The sequence below is a fragment of the Myotis brandtii genome, unplaced genomic scaffold, assembly GCF_000412655.1.
Source record: "Myotis brandtii unplaced genomic scaffold, ASM41265v1 scaffold488, whole genome shotgun sequence".
Taxonomy (NCBI): Eukaryota; Metazoa; Chordata; class Mammalia; order Chiroptera; family Vespertilionidae; genus Myotis; species Myotis brandtii.
Genome location: NW_005368638.1, coordinates 505197 through 531259, shown reverse-complemented (window position 1 = coordinate 531259; position 26063 = coordinate 505197). Strand labels below are relative to the sequence as shown.

The following is a 26063-nucleotide window of genomic DNA, read 5'->3' as shown; positions in this document are numbered from 1 at the left end:
ATCTCTCATAGCAATATGTTTATGGATACATCTCATAGGGCAAAGGAAACTTAAGGAGAAAATAAATAAATGGAACTACATCAAAATAAAAAGCTTCTATACAGCAAAAGGAACCATCAACAAAACAAAAAGGGACCCCACTGTATAGGAGAACATATTTGGCAAAGATAAATCTGATAAAGGGTTAATATCTAAAATATATGAGGAACTCATACAACTTAACAAAAGGAAGACAAACAATCCAATTAAAAAATGGGCAAAGGACCTAAATAGACACTTCTCAAAAGTGGTCGTACAAGGCAGGAAACCATAAAAATCTTAGAAGAAGCCATCGGCAGCAAAATAGCAGATATTTGTCGTAGCAATATCTTTAACGATATAGCTCCTAGGCAATGGAAACTAAGGAGAAAATAAACAAATGGGACTAATATCAAAATAAAAAGCTTCTGCACAGCAAAAACAAAAAAACAAAAAAAAAACCCCCATCAACAAAACAATAAGAGAGCCCACTGCATGGCAGAACATATTTGCCAATGTTATCTCTGATAAGGGTTTAATCTCCAAAATTTATAGGGAACTCATACAACTTAACAAAAGGAAGATAAACAATCCAATCAAAAAATGGGCAAAGGACCTAAATAGACACTTTTTGAAAGAGACATACAGAAGGCCAAGAGACATATGAAAACATGCTCAAAGTCACTAATCATCCGAGAGATGTAAATCAAAACAATAATGAGGTACCATCTCACACCTGTCAGAATGGCTATCATCAACAAATAAGTGCTGGCGAGGATGCGGAGAAAAAGGAACCCTCTTGTACTGCTGGTGGGAATGCAGACTGGTGCAGCCACTGTGGAAAACAGTATGGCGTTTCCTCAAAAAAATTAAAGATGGAATTTCTGTTTGACCCAATAATTCCACTTCTAGAAATATATCCCAAGAAATCAGAAACACCAATCAGAAAGGATATATGCATCCCTATGTTCATAGCAGCACAATTTACAATAGCTAAGAACTGGAAACAGCCCAAGTGCCCATCAGTAGATGAGTGGATAAAAAAACTGTGGTACATTTATACAACGGAATACTATGCAGCAGTAAAAAAAAAAAGAATCTCTTACCCTTTGAATCATAATAAAGGGACCTGGAGGATATCATGCTAAGTGAAATAAGTCAGTCAGAGAAAGATAAGTATCATATGATCACACTCACCTGTGGAATCTAAGTAACAAAATAAACTGATGAATGGAGTGGATCCAAAGACACAGAAACATGGAAGTGGGGAACCTTAGAGGGAAGGCGAGGGAGGGTGAGTGGGTGCGAGGAAATCAACTAAGGACCTTATATGAATATATGCATGGCCTATGGGCACAGACAGTGGGGCAGTGAGGGCCTGGGTTGGGGGGTGATGGCGGGCTGGATGGGGTCAATGGGGGAAAAAAGGGGAATATGTAATACTTTCAACAATAAAGAATTATCTTTATAATTCTTTATAGTTGAAAAAATAAAAACATTTATATTTTCAAAAGCAGAAGTGGTCATATATACTCAAGGAGGACTGATTAACTTTGTTCACCTCATCTTGTGCTTTTTCTTAAAGTTTCTAATCTGTGTGCCTTCATGTGTGCATCATAGATGGTATTTCCACAGAATAAGGAAGGATCCTGGATCCCATAAGCCACATCAGGAAAACAATCTGTTAGCCTCACACATACCATAGAATGACAGCAGGAAAGTACACACAGTATGTGACACAGTACAGTCCATAGTAAAACAAGCTATTAAAATAATGCAATTCAAATGTTTCGTTCACTTCATAAGAAGCCTAATTAACGATACTATGTAATTGGTCTGACCTGCAGGTTGAAGAAGGAATGATGGTGCTTGACTTGAATGTCTGAAGGTTTAATTGGGACAGGTCCAAGGCCGTCAGGAGCCTGAAAGGGGAAAATGCAAGGAATTGACACATAACCACACTGAGCAACGGTGGCTGTGCTGCTGGCCCTGACACTCTGAACATTAAGTGATCAGCTCTACTCTTAAAGCATCCCTTCCCGCGACCACAGTCGCTACTGCACGTGTGGGGCCTGGAGGTGGCGGTGGCCAACCTCCCCTCCTTGTCTCTTAGTAGAAGTGATTCTTCATTTTCATTTTCTACTGTCGTGGATGCTGCAAGGTGCCACCCAGAATCACCTTTAGGCTCAAAGGTTTCAGTCCCCCAGTTGCTAGGAGTCCAGTTCATACAAACAACTCTCTGGGGTCAGCCCTCTTCAGGAGGTGCCCTGGCTGCAGGCGCTGGCCCAGTGAAGGCCACGTGCCCCTCAGAGGGCAGCCCACCTCCAATGACAGGTCTAATGCTGGGTCCTCTCACCCTATCTCAGCATCAGAGCTCCTCATGAATTCAGCTGAGGCCTTTGTCAAGAAGGTCTGCAGTACTGCTTCTCTCTCTGTCCACTCCCGCTCCCGCTCCCACCACCCTCCCACAGCTGCTAATCCCTAAAGCACTACCAATCAACTTCCTGCAGGCCAAGCTGCCTCAGACACCCAGAGAATCTGAAACAGTGCCTGCTGCATTATGGCACTCAATAAACACGGTATTTCACCTGATCTAAGACACCATAATTAAATTAGTGTAATGCATGTGATTATGCCATCAATTATAAGACACTTCCTAATTTCAAAGATGCTAAATATTTTTAAAAATATATTTTTAGTTATTTTTGAGAAGAAAGGGGGGGGAGAGAGAGAGAGAGAGAGAGAAACATCACTGATGAGAGAGAATCATTGATCGGCTGCCTCCTACACATCCTACCACACTGGGGATTGAGCCCACTACCCGGGCTTGCGCCCTGACCGGGAATTGAACCGTGACCTCCTGGTTCCTACGTTGATGCTCAATGACTGAGCCACGTTGGCTGGGCAAAGATGCTAAATACATTTTAAAAGTTATTTTAAAATTGATAAAATAGAGTATTCGTGAAATGAATTTGAGAACTCTTTAAAGGCAGGAATGCTGAGCAGTCTGCTTTTCATCAGCTCTGAGCAGCAGAGAAGCCTTTTTAGAACTAATTAAAGCAGCGAATGAAATGCCTACGCTTTGAGCTGCTCAAAAGGAATGAGCGCAGTGGCGATCTCTGCCATCAATGGTTAGGTGTCAGGTATCTGTTCTCGCTGGAAAATCAGATTTTTTTTTCTCCTAGGAACAAAATATTCTAATCTTTTAAGTCATTTACTTTCTAATGCAGAAAATACATGGAATTTCTAAAGTCAGTCCTGCAATGCTTAACACACATTATAGGATGTGAATGGCAAGTTTAGTCTTTGAAACTGATTTTTTTTTTTTAGCATATGCACTTTCAATATCAACTTAAACACACTTTCTTTCGCCAACTATGTGAACAGGGGCAACATTTTATTTCTGGCGATGTCCCTGTGTCTCAGTTTCCTTCTCATCTGTAAGATGATATGCAGCACATAGATTTGTTGAAGATTAAAGAGTTGATACAACTGAAGCCCTTAGGACGCTGCCTCACTCATGGTGGATGCAATGCAGGGCTGTATTTTTATTGTAATGCATCATTGTGCCCATTGGGCAAGAGGGATGAAATACCACACCTCTTGCCCGGAGGAGAGAGAGAAAGAGAGAGAGAGAGAGAGAGAGAGAGAGAGAGAAAAGGAGGGACAGGGAGGAGGGGGGAGGGAGGAAAGAAGGGGGACTTGTGAGCCTGATGGATTAGACTGTGGGATTCTGGGCCGTCCTTCTGGCCTCTCCATTGCTCACACCGCAGAAGGGCTCAGCTGAGCAGGCCCTGCCTCCCAGGCCAGGCCAGGTCCTCTGGGTCTCTCCGTCTGCCCATCTGCTCTCAGGCCTGAGCCTGGGCTGTCAAGCTCCGCTCAGTGCTCTTGCTGGGCCCCAGGCTGGAAAGGGCCAGCCCCGGCTCTCAGAAGCTCTGCACAGGTGTGTCAGATGCCAGGCGGTGGCGGTACATGACCCCTGTCTTCCCATTGGCCACAGACCCTGGGCACAGGTCTCTCGGGGGAGCCTCTCAGAGGAGGCAAAGGGACTGAGACAGCGATAGGGCCTGCCTTGGTGTCTGCGGAACAACCACCTGACCAAGCCCGGCCCCGCCCCAGCCCAGTAGCACCCACCAGCTCATCGAAGCCCTGGGGAGGACTGTGGGATGGGAAGGCGAAGGGCAGCACTTGCTTGGGTGACACAAAGCCCCAGCCGGAGTGATTGTCTTGACTGAGCCGCAGCAGATGGTATTTGGAGGGAGTCTTTTCTATGAGGGAAAAACAAAAAGCACTTTTGGGGAGACTCCTAAGGTATTTCTATGTGAAACCACCATCTTCAGTTGCTTATTTGTCACACACCATGTGGTACCTGCTACATGCCATTCCAATCACAGTATCTATGTGTGCATGTATTTATTCCCATTTTTAGTGTCTCCTTTGTCCTTTACCTCCACCCCGCTCCAATGTATAAAAAATGTTATTTTATTTTCACTTTATTTTGGGGGAGGACAGGGCAGCCTGAGCCAGGTCCAGGGGCTTGGGCTCAGGAGGGAGGAGGGCTGGAGAGACCAGGCCCGCCTGTGGGTCTGCACCTGAGCCACAGATTGGAAATACGTTTTCTGGAAGGAGATGGTGATGTGGCTGTTGGGCTCCTAGAGCTACTGAGGATGGGCCTCCAACAGCCCCAGCCCACCTGTGGATTGGAACTTTTTAAAAATAGCAAAGGTAATATGAGTAAAACACTGTGTGTAAATGCTAGGTTGAGATAAAACCAGACCCAGCCAACCAGCCAGCAAGTGTACGTGTTGACTGTCCTAGTCTCTGGTGACCTTACGTGGTACAGGGACTTTGCAGGCGTGATTAAGTTAAGGATCTTGACTGAGATGGGGAGATTGTCCTGGGTGATCCGGGTGGGCCTAAAGTAGCGGTTCTCAACCTGTGGGTCGCGACCCCTTTGGCGGTCGAACGACCCTTTCACAGGGGTCGCCTAAGACCATCCTGCATATCAGATATTTACATTACGATCCATAACAGTAGCAACATTACAGTTATGAAGTAGCAACGAAAATAATTTTATGGTTGGGTCACAACATGAGGAACTGTATTTAAAGGGCCAGAAGGTTGAGAACCACTGGCCTAAAGTAATCACAGGATCCATAAAAGAGAGGGAGAAGAGGGTCAGAGTCAGAGGAGACGTGATGACAGAGGCAAGAGGTCAGTGACTTGAGGAAGTGGCCAGGAGCCAAGCGTGCCGGTGGCCTCTGGAAGCCGGGAAAGGCCAGGAACACATTTTCCACTGGCGCCTCAGGGACCCAGCCCTGTGGATCCCTGGTTTTAGATTTCTGACCTCCACACGTTGTTCTGAGCCACACGTTTACGGTGACTTGTTTAGCAGCCATAGAAAACATACATGTGATTTATGAAAACATCATATTTCTACGCAGCCAACTGCATTGTAAAGAAACCTCATGCTGTGAGGACGGCTGGTCGAAGCATCGCTGACTTCCCAGCCGTATCTCACCTTGTGCTATCGACTGTCTGCTGTGCTTGAGCCTCTTTAATATGGTCTCTCTGTCCATGAAACGCATAATGTCCAGCATTTTAAGTAACCGTCGGTGAACCATGATCTAGAATCAGAAAGAATAAGGGTTTCAAACGAGTTGTTGACACATGCTCATTTCGTCATTTGATTTAATTCATGTTCCCCAACCACAGCTAAGGGCTAAGGCCACAGCTGTAAGTCAGAATTCACCAGGAGAGTGGCAAGCTGCTGCCTGAGACCGAGGCTGGGAATTCAACACCAGGGTGATGCTGACTTCCCTGAATACAAACGAGACCAGGCTGTCATCTAGCCTTGTCTTACCCAGTTTACAAGACTCGGTTTCCCCATATTTCCAGAGTGGAAACATGACTATTTCTACATTCCCTTTTTCCAGTGCATCTGAATAGCAATGCTCCCACTGTGTTGTTTTCAGAGTCGAAGGACAAACGGAAGGGACAATTCTGTAGAAATGGGGCTGTGGAATATGGGCCATGCTCACTGTGCACTGCTGTGCTTTGACTTCAGAGCGGATGCGCGCAAATCTGTCCTAGTTATTGGAATGATTATTCATTCCGTAACCAACACTCCTTTCCATCCTGTGAAAATTCTTTTAACACAGACGTGGGGAACCTTTTTTTCTGCCAAGGGCCATTTGGATATTTGTAACAATCCATAGGCCATACAAAATTATCAACTTAAAAATTAGCCTGCTATTTTTGGTCAAATATTTAATTAACTCACCCCTGATACTTCGGCAGGGCCAGACCAAATGATTTCGAGGGCCTTATACCGCCCGCAGGCTGGACATGCCCCACTCCTGGTTTAGCAGATATTATGAAGTGGCTACTCTGTGGCCAGTTCTGTGCAAGACATTGGAGATACAGTGGGAACAAACAAATATTAGCCTGCACAGAGGTGATGGTCCAAGTGTGTGTGTAAACTGGGGCGTGGGGGGTGGAATGGATGACAGTAAACACTTAAACAAGATCAACACCATGAAGAAAATAAGAGAGAGTAAATGCATGAAGACATGACTGGGAGCTGGGAAGGGAGTGGTCTGGCCATTATGCAAGAATAATTAGGGAAGGCTACTCTGAGGGGGGTGAGGGTTGATCTCAGACTTGAGTGATAAGGAGACAATGATCCTGGGAAGAAGGTTCTGAGCAGAGGAACCAGCAAGTACAAAGACCCTGGGCAAGGACCAAAGGAGACATGTTGAAGAGACAAAGAAAAATCCAGCCTGACCTTGTAGTCTTGATAATAATTGTGCAAGAGATTATTTTATTTTTTATTGAATTTATTGCATTGACATTGGTTCACAAAACATACGGGTTTCAAGTGTACAACTCAACAAAACATCATCTGCACACGGCAGTGTGTCAACGCCCACAGCAAAGTCTCTTTCTGTTCCTATTTCCCCCCACCTTTGCCCACCTCCACCTAACTCCCACCACCCTTTCCCCAGTGCACGAATTTAATGCTAGTTAATCCATAAAAAGGAATGAAGTACTGATATATGTTACCACATGGATGAGCCTTGAAAACACGTTAAAGAGAAGCCAGTTGCCAAAGGACATGCATTGTATGATTCCATTTACATGAAATGTCCAGAAGAGGCAAACCCACAGAGACAGAATGTAGATTAGTGGTTTCCAGGGCTGGGGGAATGGAGAGTGACCACTAATGGGAACCAGGTGCCTTTTTGTGGCGATAAAAATATTCTAAAATTAGATAGTGGTGATAGTTGTAGAACTCTGTGAATAGACTAAAAACTACTGAATTGTACACTTTACAAGAGTAAATTTTATGGTATGCAAATTATATCTCAATAAAGCAGTTACAAAAGAACTCAATGTTTGATTTCCTTGTGCTGATGACTAAGCAAATTAAAATTTCAATCTGGTGCTGAGACTTACCTTGCGTGCTGCTTGCTGAAACCGTCTCTGTGCCCTGAACCTGCTGACCCACGTGTTATTAATAAGTGGATCAAAATCAGGTTCAAATTTCTTGCTTTTCTGTGAACATAAAATGAAAACACATCTCAGATTTAAAATGTAACTCTAATACAAGCATGTAAAAAACATGTTTGCATTTGATCCCCAAACTAGTTTACTTTTTATTTGTTCTGCTTTATAATAAGCATTTACTAAGCGCTTTAGTATACACAGCATCATAGGGGATACCTATTGGGTTGGGTCTAAAAGTGGGAGTTTTGGGCTTTAAAAAATTTATAGTCTAGTTCAGGAAGCTCAAGCAAACACACACAACCCTGAGGGAGAAGAATGAAGTCAGATGTGGTGGATGCCGGCACTGTATCCAGACACAGAGGAGCAGATGGTATGATGCCAGTGGAGGACTGCCATGCTCAGCCTTCCCCCAGCACCAGCAGGGCCTGCATATCATGGGCACAGTGGGAGGTGCTGGGTAAGTGAATGCGGGGGACAGGGTGCCTGAGGGTGTACTGAGGCCAGCCAGAGCCTCAGGCACTGTAGATTCTTGAACAGGGAAATAATATGAGAAAAATATATCAGAAATGAATGTCTCACATTGCACATGCAGCGGGCTGGAGAGGAGAGGGCAGAGGGACAGATATATGAACAGACAGTCTGCTGGATTAGTTGGGTGAGATCTGAAGGTTGGGCTTGGGTATGACCTTGTGGAAGAGCCATTGGAGAGACTTGGTGGCCAGATTAAATGTGGGGGAGAAGAAAAGAGGTTGAAATAATTCAGATGTGGCAAACCCAGGAAAAGAAAGTGAGGATGATGAAGGTGGGGAGATTAGGAAAATCTTTCCATTAAAATTAAAAATTGGGGTTTAATCAGGAACTATCACCTGACAGTGAATACTCAGGTGGAGGGGCTACTGTTCCCACTGGACATTTGAAGAAACTAAGGCATCAAGGCCCAGATGGCTTTTCCAAGGTCCCAAATCTGTGGTAGAGCTGGGACCTGAAGTCTGGCTTCTGGCTTCCTGTCTGTACCCTTCCCACCAAGGGGAGGGCCAATGAAGAGAGGCCCAGAGACCCACCTGAGGCCCTTCCGACAGCGGCATGGAGAGCAGAGGGGATGGAAATGCCAAAGGAGAACAGAAGGAGAAGGTGAGGGGTGGGAAGGAGAAGCCAAAGTATGTGAATTGTGATGTTTTACTGTGAATATGTAGTAAAAACACTCTGAAAACATAAGCATATTAAAGGTTATTAAGGATCTCTTGCTAAGAGGATTTATTTAACATTGTCTAGCTTTTTAAAAGTGAGCATTTAAAGAGCTGCCAATAGTTAGATTCAAAATAAAGGAAAGCTACTCACTTCTTCCAGATTGTGAACAACCCGTTTCTGGTTAATTTCCGTCGTCAGTCGCTGAAATTCCTCCTCCAAGATAGGATCTCCTCTATCTAGCTGGGTTTTTAATCATCAAAAATATTAAAATGGAATACAAATGCACACAACTTTATTTCTTTTTAAAACTGCTAGAACCCCCTTATACAATTGGTCAAATCCACCCAAGAAGTTCCGTTGGGAGGGGTGGTGACCTAACTAGGTTAAAGTTATCATTGTAATTATACTCACTGTTTACACATAGGAAGTTTTTGTAGAAGCACAAAACTAATACCTTCTTTTTGTAACTAGAGGAAAGTGTCTAGAAATGGTTTCCAAGGCATTTAGAAGTCACAGGAAGGATTTTAAGGAACCATGTAACCACAGGACTACAGAGATTTCTCTGAAAAGAAATGCAATGTCCCAGCTTTAAGCTCCTCAGCTGATGATCCAAGTACCAGGTTTTAACAAAGGCAAACGTGCCTCCCCTTTCCTGCGTGGCGGAGGTTGATGGGGTCTGCTCCTTCCCGGGCCTAAGGCCCCCCACCTGCTCCTCCCACCCCCACCTGCTTCCCTTCCTCCCCTCCTGCTCCCCTTTCCTCACTGCTTCTCCAGCGCCCCCCCCCCAGCTCTCCTTCCTATACCCCAGGAGCCCTGGGTCACCCCAAGGAAGGCTGACTGGGCTGGGACCAGTGTCTGCCCATGCCCACCACCGTGCACGCTGCAACCGTTTTTGCCTGTCTGTGCTGTTTATTACCTGTTCGTTAGGTAATGTCCAAAACTAGTTTGGCCCTTAGGTATACTGTTCATAATCATTTTTTAAAGACTGAACTGGAAGAAATCTATTCTGATCACCACAACAACACCCTATTCAGTCCAGCTCTAATTTGCACAGTCAGGGAGTTTGAGATTGTGGACCTTAGGTTCTAAACACAGAGTTTATGGGGAGAGACCCAGACCCTCACAATCACTAAACGTAAAATAAAACAGGCAGCCAGCGAAGGGATTGGCAAACAGGTTGTTAGCTAGAAGAAAGGAGGGCGATTCCTTACATCCTGATTAAGACTCTACTTACTATGGTGAACACTTCTGAAGTTAGTGTATCGATCTCTCATGAGCTCGTCATCCTTGCGGGTTTGTGCCTTCCAGCTAGAATGCTGACTCCCTCCACGTGCTCCCACCCTCTCCCGCTCCCTTTGTGCCACATGCCTTGGGCCTCCAGGGTTCCCTGCCACTGGGTTACCAGCCAGGATTCAGCTACCAGATGAAGTCTGGACACACTGAACGGTGTCCCCGCAACACTTGCTCTCCTACTACACTGGGCTCTCAGGGTGGCCTGCTCTTCCTTCTGCTGCCCTGCTGAATGATAGCAAGGACGCGACAGCTCCTCTCCTGCTCCCCTCAATAGCTTTTGCAAGCCTCTCTCCAGTGTCTGCTCCCCACAGTCTCTGCAGTGGCCTGCTTCCTGCGTCATCGGGAAGACAAGACCACCAGCTCTCCTCAACAGCCCCCCCTCTGCATGCAAGCCCGGCTAGACTGCAGCCTTCCTTACTCGGCCTTCTCCAGTCCTTCCTCCTGTTCAAAGACAATCTTTCTGTCTGACCATGGCCTCTTCCCAAGCTTCTTCAGCCTTTTCCTCTGTAATGGCTCCATCACTCTTCGCCCCTGCTCATCTCAACTTCTCAAGAAACTACGCACTTCTACCCGTTCCTGAGAAGTCCAATGTGGCTTTTCCCTCCTCAAGTCTACTGGAGTTGCTATCACTCGAGGCACACAAGGACTTCCAAATGGCCACATCCAATGTGCACTCTTCAGGCCTTATGATCCTGGAATCCTCTTTGCACTTGACTGATCCCTCCACGTCTGCTTTCTCTGGGTTCTCCAGGTCCCCTGGCCTCCCAACCATTTCTGCTCTATCTCCTTAGTCATCCGCTGCTCTCTCCTGCCTTGCGCTACCATCTTTCTCAAGATATTTACTTTCCACAGGTCACCACACTTATTCTGGTGCCAATCTCTACTCTATGCTGGTCACTCCCAAGTCTCTGTCGCCAGCTCAGATTTGTTCCTCCAGCTACCACCTGGATGCCCTCCAGTCACCCCAGATGTAACAGCCCAAATTAAACTTTTCATCTGCCACTAAACCAGCTTTTCTTCCATAGTTGAGATCTCATTTAACACACATGCACCCAAGCTGGGAACCTATGAACCTTACCCTTCATTTCCAATTTATCTATAGGTTCTAGCTCTATCACTGCACTCAGCACATTTTGTATCATCTCTTAATGGTTCTGTGCCACTTCCGGACTGACCTTCTTGAACTGACCATCACTTATTCACTAGCACAGAATCTTACAGACAGTGGGCATTCACCCAATGCACTGGCCAAGTGAATAAACAGTTGAGTTTGTCTGTCAACCAAATGCTGGCGATTACAGCCTTACCTCTCACATTGACCTGGCTGTGGCACGTCTGTGTCACCTTCATCTTTAAAACGGTTAGAAAATATTCCATTGTGGGGTTCACAGAAAACACTTGATATTTTGTTCTTAAAATCATGTGCAAAGGATCTGAATAACATACCAAACTAAATTTAAATGCCAATCTAATATGTGCCTTTCCTTAATGCTAAGATTTACAAATGTAATGATTTAACATCCTTTAAACATAAAAAAGGAACAAATTTATTCAAATATCTGATTTGTACTTCAAGTCTAGAAAGAAGATATATTCTATATGAGAAATATATTCACATATGACAAGATACATGATTTTCCCAATCCCTCCTACCCAGTACTGCCATTATGTGTAACCCTGAGTGTGGGAAACACAGACTCCCAAGCTTAAATACATGTACCAGGGTATTATGGATGAACTGTGTCTCTCCAAAATTCATATGTTCAAATCCTAACTCCTAGTCAGGAGATATGTTACTTAAGGAGGTAATCAAGTTAAAATGGGGTCATTAGGGTAGGAGGAAATTTGGACACAGAAGGAAAACCACGTGAAGACCTAGGGAAAAGATGGCCATCTACAAGCCAAGGAGAGAGACCTCAGGACGAACAAATCCTGCCAACACTTTAATCTTGGTCTTCCAGCCTCCAGAACTGTGAGAACATAAATTCCTGTTGTTTAAGCTACATAGTCTGTTGTATTTTGCTACAGCAGCACTAGCTGACTAATGCAATAAGTGATGATCCCATGAGTCCTATCAATCAAGTCCGAGCCCCTGCGACATGGAGCCCTAGCTAAGTCCTATCACCTCTGGTCCCTGTGTGCCCTGTGCTTCAGCCAGTATGGACCTGTCCTTGCTGTTCTCTGGACCTTCCCTGCACATAACAATGCCTATGCCACAGGGATCCCAGGGGTGTTGCACAGTCCCACAGTTCCCCTCATTACTCTCTCTTCCCTGAACCTGCAGTGCTGACTGGGTGAGTCAGATGTGGCCTTCTCCCCTAACCAGTCTTCCCCTTTCTGCTCAACCTCTTTGAATGACTCTGACTTGGAACTTTCATTTGAATCTGGATCTGGTCTGGCTCCTAGTTACTGATTTTGGGCCTCTCTTGCCTTCATGCTCTGCAGATCTGGGTGCAATTCACACCCAGAATTCCAGCCCAAACTTGAAGCATTCCATCACTCTCAATTGAATGCCTTTGTCCTCTTTACAATATTTCAAAATTATATCAGTCTTAAAGAAAACTTTCCAATTAGATGAGTTCTCTCTCCACTCTGGCTTCTGCATCCCCCTAATACTTAGTATAGGTCTCTTGTGACACTTACAGCCAGCCTTGATTTACAGGTAACAATTAACTTGTCATCAGCCTCCTCCCCTCCCAACTTAACATTAAGTTTTCTTTCCCCTGATATGGCATCTTGCCTATAGCAGGAATTCAAAATAGTTAGTGAACTACATGATATACAATTAGAAGTAATTCTGACCTTGTATTTCTCGTTTATTTTTTGCTGCTCATCAGCAAGGTCTTTTATAAATTTAAAAGCCATATGTTCTTTACCAAGGTGCACCTGCCTGGAAAGAAAAAAACACACACAACTTCCAGAACCCATCAGAATGGAGTCTCTTAGCTATACTCTACGACAGAAAAGGGATGCTGAGGTATTGGAGGAGACATCATGGGGAAGAAAAGTTGTAGACTTAAGCAACATAATTAAGATGAATAATGTGCTCTAGAAGATAAAATTAAGCTTATCTTCTAGTGACACATGCTGAAATATTTATGAATACAAAAATCTGATGTTTGCCCAGCTGGCATGGCTCAGTGGTTGAGCATTGACCTATGAACCAAGAGGTCACGTTTTGATTCTGGTCAGGGCACATGCTCAGGTTGCAGCCTAGATCACCAGTTGGGGGCATGCAGAAGGCAGCCGATCAATGATTCTTTCACATCATTGATGTTTTTATCCCTCTCTTCCTCTCCCCTCCTCTCTAAAATCAGTAAGAATATATTTTTAAAAATCTGATGTTCAACATCATTAGTCATTAAGGAAATGAAAATCAAACTACAATGATGTACCACTTCACACCCACTAGAATGGCGATGATGATGATGATGATGATGATAATGATAATAATAATAAAATAACAGGTATTGTCAAGGATGTAGAGAAATTGGAATGCATAAACATTTCTGATGGGAATATCAAATGGTTGGCCATGCTGGAAAACTTGGCAGCTTCGCAAAATGTTAAACATAGAATTACCACATGACCAAGCAATTCCACTCCTTGCTCTCTGCCCATGAGAACTGAAGATATGTTCATACAAAAACTTGTATATAAATGTTCATAGCAGCATTATTCACAATCACCAAAAAATGGAAACCACCCAAATATCTACTGATGAATGGATAAACAAAATGCAGTCTGTCCATATTATGCAATATTATTCAGCCATAAAAAGGAATGAAGTCCTGATAGATGCTATGACATAGATGAACCTTGAAAACATGTCAAATGAAAGAAGCCAGCTGCAAAAGGCCACGTATTATATGATACCATTTGTATGAAATGTCCAGAATAGGCAAATCTATAGTGGTTGCCAGGGCCTAGGGGAGAAGGGAATGAGAATGACTGCTTAATGGGTATAGGGTTTCTTTTTGGAGTGATGCAAATGTTCTGGAGCTAATTAATGGTGATAGTCACACAATATTGTGAATATACCTAAAACCTCTGCATTGCACACTTTAAAATTATTAAAATGGTGAATTTTATGTTCTATGCATTTTATCACAGTTTAAAAATATCTGGTATGTAATGTATTTATCATGAAACCTGGTACATGTTAAAAATAAGTAGTAGCTATGGTTTTACAAATGGAAGGGGTCTAGCTGGTGTGGCTCAGTGATTGAACCAGGAGGTCACAGCTCAATTCCTGGTCAAGGCAAATGCCCGGGTTGCGGGCTCAATCCCAGTGAAGGGCATGCTAGAGGCAGCTGATCAATGATTCTCTCTCATCATTGATGTTTCTCTCTCTCTCTCTTCTTCTTCTCTGAAATCAATAAAAAAATATATATATATTTTTAAAAAAGAATGGAAGGGTGTTTCTGGAGAACTGTTTTAGATTAAAGGAGACTAAAGAAAAATGAAAACTAAATACAAATTGTATGGGCTTTGATTGGACCCTGGATTCCTCCTCTCCAAAAACAAAAACCCAGGTATAAAGGACATTAATGGGACAACTGGGTAATGTTGTGTATGGGCTGATTATTACAATATTATTGTAATAATGTTAAATTTCCCAGAAGTGATTATGGTAATGTTGGAGAATGTCTTTGTTTTCAGGAACTATATGCTGAAGTCTTTAGGAGTGAAGCTTCATGATGCCTGCAATTTACTTTCAAATGGTTCAGAAAAAGGGTGTGTGTGTGTGTGTGTGTGTGTGTAGAAAGTAAGGGGAAGTATATGTGGCATAATGTTAACAACTGGGGAACCTCCATCAACTGTATACGGGTGTTACTGGCAGGTTTAAAATCTTTCAACAAAAAAAGTTGGGAGAAACTGAATTTAGGATGTGATTTCAAACATAGAAGGAAGGACATGGCCATTGCATCATACTGATTATTTTTTATTTTTTTTATTATTTGAAAAGAATATGTAGAGTGGTAAAATATAGTGATTATTTTCCCCTCCCAATACTTTAAAAATAATATTTTTCAAGTTTTCTACCATGACAATGTGTTCATTTTTATAATAGGGAATTAATATTTTTAAAAATGCTCTTTGAAAATGGTGATTAGGTAAATTTGGCATGCGAATCCTCCCACAACATCATCAAAATAAAAATTAACCTATAGAACAACCATCATTCAGAACTGCCTGAATTCTAGCTAAACAGAAGTCCTACAACTAAGGATACAAAGAAGAAGCCACATTGAAACTGATGGAATGGGCTGGTCCCACTCCTACATGTGGCAATACAAATTGGGAGGGATATCTAGGCTGCAGAGGTCCCCCCTGAGGAGTGAGGGGTCCCAGACCCACACCAGGCCTGCCAGCCCAGGATTCCAGTGGCAGGAAAAGAAGTCCCCATAACTTCTGGCTGTAAAAACCAATGGGGATTATGCCTGAGTGAGATGAAGGGCAGCGGGAGTCGCAGGTGTTCCTCTTAAAAGACTCATCCGCAGACTTCCTTAGACTCACTCTCTCTGAGCTCCAGCACTGGGAGAGCTGCTGGAAGGGCACCAGGGACATATGGGGAGGAACTGAATTGTTTGGCATCAGGGCAAGAGCTGGAGGGTCAGCTTTCTCCAGATAGAAGTGTTGGCAGAGGCCATTGTTCCTTTTCTGAGTCCCTCCCCACTGAGCTGGTAGGTGGGCACCAGCCTTGGACCACATCAAAGCTCCACCCAACCATCTACATCAAGGGATACACTCAGCAGGCACCAGAGCCCTGCTGAAAAGTCCTGCTCTGTGGGGTCAACCCTTGAACAGTTGACCCTCCACAGTGTTTGCAGACAGTACATACAGCTGGTCAGCCTGTGGTAGATCCCTCCCATTGAGGTGCCAACAGCAATCAAGGCTCAACTACAACAGGAGGGTTTACACAGCCCACATGGGGACCAACCTGGAATGCCAAGCTTGGATGATTGGAAAGGCTGTGTAATTGGGCCTTACAGGACACCTATGACACAAGGCCTATGTACGAAGCCCGGGAGATCTACATAACATAGAAACAAACACAGGGAGGCAGCCACAATGAGGAGATAAAGAAAAATGTCCCAAGTGAAAGAACAGAATAAAGTTCCATAAAAAGAGCTAACCAAAATGGAGACAAGTAATCTACTAGATGCAGAGTTCAAAACACTGGTTATAAGGAAGCTCAATGAACTTAGGGGAAGAATAAATGAACTACTGAGAACTTTAACAAAGAGGTAGGAAACAAAAACAGAGCTAGAAAACATAAAAAGAACTAGTCAGAAATGAAGAATGCACTAATTGAAATGAAGAATACATTACAGGGAATCAACAGTAGAGTAGATGAAGCCAAAGATCAAATCAGAGATTTGGAAGACAAGGAAATAGAAAATACCCAATCAGAACAGAAAAAAGAAAAAAGTGTCCAAAAAAGTGAGGGTAGTATTAGGAGCCTCTGTGACAACTTCAAGTGAACCAACATTTGCATCATGGGGGTGGCAGAGGAGAAGAGAGACAGGAGGAAAAAATAATGATGGAAAACTTTCCTAACCTATTGAAGGCAATAGACATATATACAATAGGAAATACAGAGAGTCCCAAACAAGATAAACCCAAAGAGACCTGCACCAAGACACATCATAATTAAAATGCCAAAAATTAAAGATAAGGTGAGAAGCTTAAAAACAGCAAGATAAAGAGTTACCTACAAAGGAGCTCTCATTTGATAGTTGTTCATCAGCAAGATTCCTCAACAGAAACTTTGTAGATCAGAATAGATTGGCAAGAAATATTCAAAGTGATGAAAAGCAAAGACCTACAAGCAAGATTACTCTACCCAGAAAAGCTATCACTTAGAATCAAAGGACATATAAAGAGCTTCCCAGACAAGAAAAATTTAAAGGAGTTCATCACCACTTAACCAGTATTACCAGAAATGTTAAAGAGATTTATTTAAGAAGAAGGGGAAAAACATTAAAAATATGAATAATAAAATGGCAATAAATACATATCTAACAATAATTAAATCTAAAAAACAAAATAAAGAAACAAGCAGAACAGAAACAGACTTGTAAAGAACATTTTGTCGGTTGCCAGAGGGGTGGGAGTTTGGGTGAAAAAGGTGAAGGGATTAAGAAGAACAAATTGGTAGTTACAGAAAAGTCATGGGGATGTAAAGTACAAGGTAGGGAATACAGTCAATGATATTGTAATAACTATGTATGGTAACAGATGGGTACTAGATTCATTGAGAGGATCACTTAGTAAGTTATATAATGTCTAATCACTGGGTTGAACACCTGAAACTAATATAATATTGTATGTCAACTGTAATAAAAAATTATTAAAACTGCTCTTCAGTTACTTGGCATACTTCCTAGTTAGCTGAGGTCACACCCTGAATACAGACGAAACTAATATAATATTGTATGCCAACTGTAATAAAAAATTATTAAAACAGCTCTTCAGTTACTTGGCATACTTCCTATTTAGCTGAGGTCACACCTGAATACAGACATATGCTGAAGTAGAAGGTATTTCCATGAGAACAAAGGGCACTCCCCCTCCCATGCAAGCAGGGTGGCTGGGTGAGGAGCGCTTAGGCAGGGGAATGGACAAGATGGCCTCTAAAAGACCCTTTACTGAAGTCTTTATTCTTAGCTTAATGTAAGAGTTTCTGAAGTTTGTTTTAGCTGAATCTGAACACATGGAAATGCCTGGTGCGACCTGGTAAGAAATTATGAAAAGGGCTCCATTTTGATTGCAGGAGCACAGGCAGCAGTCTCGCATCTGAGTTTTAAAACCTCTACCAGCAGCCTCCCCCAGCCTGTACGCTGGGCTCCCAGCAGACCCATGGGGCTCCTGGTGTGGTGAGACTGGGGGCGGCCGGGGCACAGCCGGCAGCAAGGAGTGTCCCTCTTCTCCATGTGCACGCTGGTTCTGTTACTGGCTGGCCACACGTAGGAAAGGGCATAGATTGGTCACACTGATTTATTCCCAAAAGTAACTTTGCTCTGAAATAGAGGGTCCAGTGGAGGAAAAGAATAACAAAAATTTTCAAGAGTTATGACATTTCATTGTCTCATATAAAAAAGCCATTACTCAAAACAAAGTACTGTCACTTGATACAAATAATTGCTCAATATTTACCATCTAAGGTGATTTTCATTCTCTTCGCAAGTGTCCTGTCTGACTTTCTGTTCAAAAAGTGCTTCCTTCATCTGTCTTGTTTTTGAAATCTCATGGCCTTGGTCCAAAACTGAGGACAGAAGCAGACAATGATTATACCGGTAATCAAATCATTATCATTTGCTGAGAGAAAAACACATTTCTAAATATAAAACTCAGCGACCTAATTGGGTTTTGTTGTTATTGCTCATGAATAGTAAATGCCACAGGCAATAATTCGTTCCTATTCTGCCCAGGTGCTGCTTTATGGTGGACCAGCTGGTTACCTTCTCTTAATTCTTTAATTTTCAATTTTCCTGGTTCTTGGTTTAAAACAGTTGCCACAGCAAATGGATTTGATAAATCTACTGGAAATCTCAAGTTCTGATATTCAATTTCCTGGGACCAAATCAGGAAGAAAACGTCATTATTTTGCTTCTCTCTCACTCCTCCCATTATGGTTAACATGATGCCCACTTACCTTAACCTTTGGAGGTTTTAACTTTGCTGGCAGTCGGTGAAAATTTATCCCTGTCATTGACTTCTCTGCAGGAATGTCTACTTTCTTAGAAAGAATATTTAATCTTTCAAATTCTTCTAATCTATAGTTTAAAACATATTAAATTAGTATATAATCAAACAACTCAAGATTCCCATTTCTATCTTCCTTCTAATAATACCATGACTTATGGTCCATTAGTTAGTAATTGAAGGTCAATTTGGTGTGCTAAAACATTGGTCTACTAAAATAAATTCAATGTCAGTTTACCAAAGGATAACCATTTTCATCAAAATAGTTTACCAATGGCTGTTGTTACTTACATTCACAAAGAACAAAACAAGTGGAAAACATGATATGCTGAAAATTGCTCTCATGGTCTAGCATAATTTATTTTTAGGCTATTGGTTTTCATTAGCTAAATTTACTACATTAAAAAATCTTACATTGATTTATCTTCACAGTAAAAGAATGATTATGACCACTGTTTGTAATAAGATCTTTCAAAAGGTGATTCAAATGTTTGAGATCTTTTCTGCAAGTGCAAACTGGCTTTGGACATATGTAGATATAGTGCTGCTAACATGACCATGGAAACTATTCGAGTTATATCTAAAGAGATGTAGTAGGACTATGTTACATTCCTAAGTGCTACCTATGGAGCATTTCTTTAAGCAAGAATACCTGAACACCTGTTTTATAGGATTACAGATTTCCTGGGTATTACAGATAGAAGTTAAGACTATGCTAACATTCATTCATTCTGACTGTCAATGTGCATTTGCTGAGCACCTATTGAACAGGCCCAGTGCACAGCATGGGCGCCCAAGTAAGGGTATCCCGCAAGGCCCATGGCATGGGAGCACCTGTCGCTGGTGACACACACACTGACGGACATGCTGTGATGTGCAGAGATGAGGCGCTTGGTTAGGGAGTGAGCTGTGGCTCAGCCTCCACATCTCTATAGAGCCTTGACATCACTTCTGCTGTAAATATAGGGGAACAACAACAATAACAAATGAGGGTGTTAAAAAACAGTCTCCTCAAGAAATCTAATTGCTAGTGTTGACAAAAAAATAAATGAAGGGATCTAAGATAGTGATAGAGAGTTACATTTGGCCATGCCAAATTTAGGGCACGAGTAAGTCCCTCACACACCCAATAGTGAAACAAAAAGCAACCTATGAAACTTTCAGAGAACATGGATGCAGGATAATTTTCTCCTTCATGGTGAAATTTATATTTTATGTGCCATGTGGGGAGAGATGAAGGTATTGAAACATAGTCCTTGAAAACGTTGAGTGTGCAAAATAAGATATTAAACTAGTTGGGAAACCAAAAATGACAGTTTAGAAATAGTGTATATCAGCATTTCCATACAATGCTCTTGTGTAGTTAAGAACCTGTCTGTGGAAAGATATGTAAGTAAAAATCCTACTCAAGTGATGTCTTTAGGAAGAAAATCATGATATAAATACATAATAAATCATGAAGTTACACTTTTAATATGCCTTATGATGTAAATAGGTAATGTATATCTATGTGTGACAAGAAGAGGAATATCAAGCTATTTCTTTATCATTTTTGAAATATTTATAAGGATTTTCCAAAATTAGTATTTATACTGTGGCAAATTTTCCTTTTAACTTTGATAAAATCATGCATACTAGGATAAAACATAATATTAACTAGATACATTGGGATATAAAAATACGAGCTCACATTCAAATGAAAGTAGAACTTCAGAAAAAATTTGTAGTGATCTACAACCTAACCCCATTTCACATCTTTCCTCTGACTTGAATGTTGATGGTGTTTTAACACACCTCCCGTGTGGCACATTTCCCTTTCTGCCTTACGTAGAAGTCACTGTGAGACGGGACTTATTTCGGCTCCTCTGTTGCGGGTGTATTCAGGGTTTCCCATGGGAGTAGCAGTGGATACTGCCCAGAGAGACACTCAATAAGTTATAATAGTATATTGAAACTTTGAAGAGTTATGTTGTTCTGGCCTTATGGGTTAATTTCTTGAGTGAACAGTAACATATACACCTGGTCAAAAATTCAACCAGCACACCGGTAATCATCAGTGAGAGAATATATCCCCCCCAAACCTCTTTATCTCAGTCAGTGCTTCCCCTCTTGGCAGAAGCAACGGCTGCTACAGCATAGAGACATTCTATGCATTACCATTATACTTTAAAGTGCATTTGAAGTAAGTTTTTGATGGCATTCTGTTAGAAGGAAGGAAAACAGAATGGAAGGAAGACTGGATTTTAAAAAGGGCTTAAGGATAAACACAAACAGTCCACGGCTGCCATACTTTAAAGCCATGTTGGGATAGCAAGTTCCGGTGAAGACACACTCGTAGGGCTGAGAGTTGAACTGGGAAATCCTCAACTGCATTCTTACTTGTGCCATCCCGTACTGAAAGGGCGTAAACTTGACAGTCACGTTCACCTTCCCATTAGCTGGGATTATCCCTGAGGGAAGAAATGAGAAAAAACTGATACTTTCTCTTCTGCAAAGTCCAAAGTCCCTGTGCACACATTCTTCCCAGAATAAGCACAAGTTTTCTATCCTCTTTATATAGTCTTTTCAATAAAAACACGTGAATTGTCTTTTGGTGTTTACATTGATTTTATTTACTAACTAGAGGCCCGGTGCATGGATTCGTGCATTGGTGGGGTCCCTTAGCCTGGCCTGCGCCCTCTCACAATCCGGGACCCCAGGGGGCAGCTCCTGCATCGAGCGTCTGCCTCCTGGTAGTCAGTGAGCCTCATAGCGACTGGTCATTCTGGTCATTTGGTTATAATGGTCACTTAGGCTTTCATATATATAGATTACTACATAATAATTATTGGATTGTGTCAGTTACATAAATACATGCATATCAATCAGTATCAGTAAATCACAGTTGAACTCCCAGAACTCCTGTCTTTGAACTAATTACCAGATGTCAGTGTGAATGCTGTGAGCAACAAAGAAAAGCTAGGAACACACATGAACGTTTTTGTCCACATAATGAAACTCCCTATATTGTTGTGCAATTGGATTCTTCACTTTAAAACTTTCACGATGGACAGCTGTTCTCTTCCAAGTCAAATATCCCACCATGTCTTATTCCTCCCTGTGTCTCTGTGGCCATCAGGGATGGAACACAGCAAGTGCTTAATACACATAGAAGGAAAAATGAAAGGGAGACCGGGGCGCGGGTGGAGGGGGAGGATCCGTGTGCTCAGTGTGAGAGGGGCCAATGATCTGCCTCCACTGAAGGCTCTCCGGCTTGCTTTCCAAATGACTCCTCATGCCCCTGCGCCTCCGTCTCTCCTGTCCCTGCAGGGCCTTGCACATTCTCTCATAAATTCCTGGCGCCCCTCCCTCCCGTTTCACTCTCCTCTGAACCTTGCACCCCCCCATGCTCTCTATGCTTAACCACATGGACACCCCATGCTGCCAGCTAAGCATTCCTGGAGCACTCACTGTATGCCAGGCGCTGTTTTAGGCACTCAAGAAATAGCAACAAACAAAACAAAGTTTACCCCTTTACCGTCTACCTCCCCCTGGATCTGAGTGTAAATTTTACAAAAGCAGGCTCCTCCTCATAACTGTGTTCCGACCCCAATGAATACTTGCTGAATGAGTAAATGAATCCAAACCTCAACGCCAATTACACGAAACTCCTCCTGACTCTCTGTCCACGAGAGGGAACCCCCTCTCAGCTCCGTCAGCCCTACAGGACGCCAGTACTGCCTGAACGGTTGCCTTTCAGAGCTTACAAGCTCCTAACTAGGTTGCAAGCCCCCAAGGCAGACAACAGGCCCAAAGCTCTTTTATCTTCATGGATCCCAAGCCCAGTGCTTCAGAAATAGGTATTTGTTAATTTCCTGAGGGCAGAAATGAAAATCTTTAAGTAACAGCCACTAGTGATTCAAGAGACCACGGAGGGAAGAGGTAATCAGAAGCGCTTGCTCTGTCCGTCAGCCTATCAGCCGAGAAAGGCCATGATGCCCGGCAGTTCAGTGCCTCGGCCACCCACTTGACCAGAAAACACACCTGTTTGACCTGCAATTCACTGGGGGCTTTAGACTAAGAACATTCTAGTGCTTCTGCTCCAGCTCATTAACTTAAAAATAAGGACAAGCTCCGGAGCAAGGATTAATGTTTGCCTTGACCTGGCTGCTTTATGTTTAAGTGCTCCCAGCCCAGCTCGAATACATAAAGCACACTGGGGCTGTCACCTAGGCAACCGGAGTACACACGGCCTTTTCCATTAACAGGGACACCAGTTAACACAGCTCTGTTAACAGAACTGGGTTGTAGCCCATTGACAAATGTTAACAGCTACAAAGGTGTGACAAGCTCTCATAGCTTATTGCTTGGCAAAAATTAATGGTGGGAGAAATGAGAGAATGTTGCACGTTTTAAAAGTGAGAAGAGCACCCCAAAATTTACTACTTCATTTAAAACCTCCCCAAACCATGATTCTGTGGCTTCCATTCAATTCAGATCATTACCCTTAACACAACCAGGGATAATGGTAAGTCCAGGGCAGGGAGGGTGATGAGGCAGAGACAAAGGCTAAGAAAACCCCAGTTTATCAATAAAAGAGTATTATGAAGAAAATGTAACAACACTTAGAAATTATAAGTCACCAGAAAATACCACTATATATTTGCCTTGATTACAATTATGTAAAACAGGCATAAATATGGGCAATTACTAAAAGAAAAGGGAAACTAAAAAGTACATTATTTGTTAGGGCATAGGCCCAGGATGGGGATTATTTTTTTTTAAATTATTTTCTTACGTGTCCATATAGTGTTATTACAATGTCATTATAATTTTTAAGTAACATTTTTTCTTCAAAGAGCTCAGGAAGTATAGACCATTCTCCCACATGCTTGGAGTGTCAGCAGGTATTAGCCTTAATCTTCCAAATTTAGGCTTTCGCTAGCTATGATTTTGGGGCAAACTTCTTAATCTCTCCAAGCCCCAGTTGGGAATTTAATAGCTAATACTTTAGAAACTGTCCATGAACAAGCTGTTGACAAACTCTACCAGTTGTTTGACTCACTGGGTTACAGAAGGGAGGGCTGCAAGGTGTTCCTTCCAGCTGACTCACACACCACCCCTGGGACAATCGCAGGCCATCACTGCTGCCCAGAGCGTGTGGACAAGGAAAGGCCAGAGCCCATACAGACTCGGACTCACATCCTTGTTCGGCCTTCTACGAATCCTGTGACTTGGCGTGGTTACTTTACCTGAGCCTCATTTTTCTCATCTGTAAAATGGGGTGAGGAGGAAATAATGCACAGGGTCTGTGACAATGCCTGGCACAGGGTGTGTGTCCTGTCAATGTGCTCTTCCCGATGTCTGAGCCAAATGAGCAAGTTGTAACTTCTTGTGTAAGAAATGATCATTCAAATGTCAAGAAGAGCCCAGCTGGCGTGGCTCAGTGGTTGAGTGTTGACCTATGAACCAGGAGGTTACGGTTCGATTCCCAGTCAGGGCACATGCCTGGGTTGTAGGCTCCATTCCCAGTGTGGGGCATGCAGGAGGCAGCGATCAATGATTCTCTCTCATCATTGACATTTCTATTTCTCTCTCCCTCTCCCTTCCTCTCTCAAATTAATAAAAATACACTTTAAAAAATGTCAAGAATAGGAAATGTTTCTTGGAAAAACGTATCCTTATTTTAATCTTTCATCCCTTCTCCCTCCAGCCAGCGCTGGTGACTGGAACCAGGGATACGTAGTATTGAAATCTTCCTTTCCTCCCCGTCCACCAAACACCCAAAATACAGCCCTGGGAGCAGGATGAGAGACGGGGCTCTGCCGCACGGGTGGGAAGCTGAGGAGCAGCCTGAGGAGAAGGTGCTGGGAAAACTCAGCCGGTCAGCAGGTCACTGGCTGACGGGCCCACAACCACTGCGGGGAGCAGTGCGTGCAGCACACGTGTCTCGCCTGCCCACTGTGCCGGGCAGCGTGCCCAGCACCACCTGGGAGGCTGAGTGACCGCACAGGAGTGCTTATTGCTGAACTCAAGGAGCTGCTGGCAGCGTAGTGAAGAGCCCCCGCATCGCCCACTGCTCAAACTAAACCAGGAGCCACCTGCTGACCCCCCCGGCAGGCCCGCCCTTCAGCCTGTCCACTCCACCACCACCCCGCCCATCTCCATGGCAGCACCCACCCAGGCCCACCTCAGCTGCCTTCCCCAGGGACAGTCTGCTGCTCCAACACACTCTCCCCCAAGTGAGGTCATGCCCCCACCTGCTTAGCAGCCTCCAATGGACTCACACCCAGCTCAGAACCAAACCCTAACTCCTACCCGACTGAGCCCCCATCAGCCTCTCCAGTTTGGTCTCATGGCCTCCTGCCCTTGCTCACACCTTCCAGACACGCTGGGCTTCCCTCTTTCCCTCCAACATGGCCATGCGAGCCTCTCCCGGCCTTGCTGCCTTCGCGCTGACGGCTCCCTCTGCCTGAAATCCTCCTCCCCGGCTCTGGCCGGGCCTGACCTCTCTCTGTCAGGTCGAAGCTGACACTCCTTCTCAGACACCTTCCTGACCACCTGGGTGAGAGCTGTGAGCTGGTCCCATCACCAGGTTTTATTTTTCTTCCCCATCATTTCTCTTCTGGGCAATGCCATTCTTGGGGTGCTGGTCTCTCTTCCCCACTAGAATGCCAGCCCCAGCAGAGCGGGGTGTCTGTCTTGTTCCCTTGGTACCTTGGCTCCTGTCACAGTGCCTGATGCTGGGCAGGTGCTGAGGACTGGGCTCTGAGCGAAGGCCGGAGAGGAAGTGGGAGGATGCGAACCCTGCAGATACAACCCCAGCAGCATTTCTGGTGAACGAGGAAGAAAAGAAGCTACTTAAACTTGACTACCATCCCATCACACTCACCAAAACAACAAGGAAAAAAGTGCCAAATGAAAGAGAAGAGAGATCTATTAAACAAGGGGCATGCCCACAACCGCAAGGCACAGCTGAGCAGCACGCCTGCCAGCTACTGTCACTGAGGCACGTGGCACCTGAGAGCTGGGGGGCAGCAGATTTCCCCTCAAGTGAGAGTCACAGCCCTGAAAACACATCCAACTCCCCTTTGATTAACGTGACAAAATGTGGGAGTGTGGCTGGGCCCTGGAGAAGTGGGGATCATGACAAAGAGACCCAACCCCAACAGCACAGACAGCAGGGAGGGGAGCGGATGCAGTCACCGGCTGCCAGGCAACTTCTAGCGTCTGAGACCCCAGGCCCACTCCAGAAGGCGGCTGGAGGAGATGTAGAGGTGCGCAGAGAGTGAGCGACCACAGAATTGCCGTTGCTCACGGGACAGATGCTGTCGTAGACTCTCCTACCACTCACCCGGCCCTGG

At 43.8% G+C, this 26063-nt stretch overlaps 1 protein-coding gene across 1 annotated transcript in view; it reads right to left on the bottom strand.

Moving 5' to 3' along the window:
• The window catches only part of CFAP221 (cilia and flagella associated protein 221), a 96013-nt gene that overhangs the window by 30106 nt on the left and 39844 nt on the right, over positions 1-26063 (bottom strand). Inside the window, exons 8-17 of the mRNA XM_005876486.2 lie at positions 21011-21170; positions 18671-18791; positions 18477-18588; positions 18172-18280; positions 12811-12898; positions 8866-8955; positions 7477-7575; positions 5540-5645; positions 4153-4286; positions 1860-1940 (exon numbers count right to left, since the gene is read on the bottom strand). Coding sequence (XP_005876548.1) covers positions 1860-1940; positions 4153-4286; positions 5540-5645; positions 7477-7575; positions 8866-8955; positions 12811-12898; positions 18172-18280; positions 18477-18588; positions 18671-18791; positions 21011-21170 — 1100 coding nt within the window. The remainder of the gene's footprint in view (positions 1-1859; positions 1941-4152; positions 4287-5539; positions 5646-7476; positions 7576-8865; positions 8956-12810; positions 12899-18171; positions 18281-18476; positions 18589-18670; positions 18792-21010; positions 21171-26063) is intronic.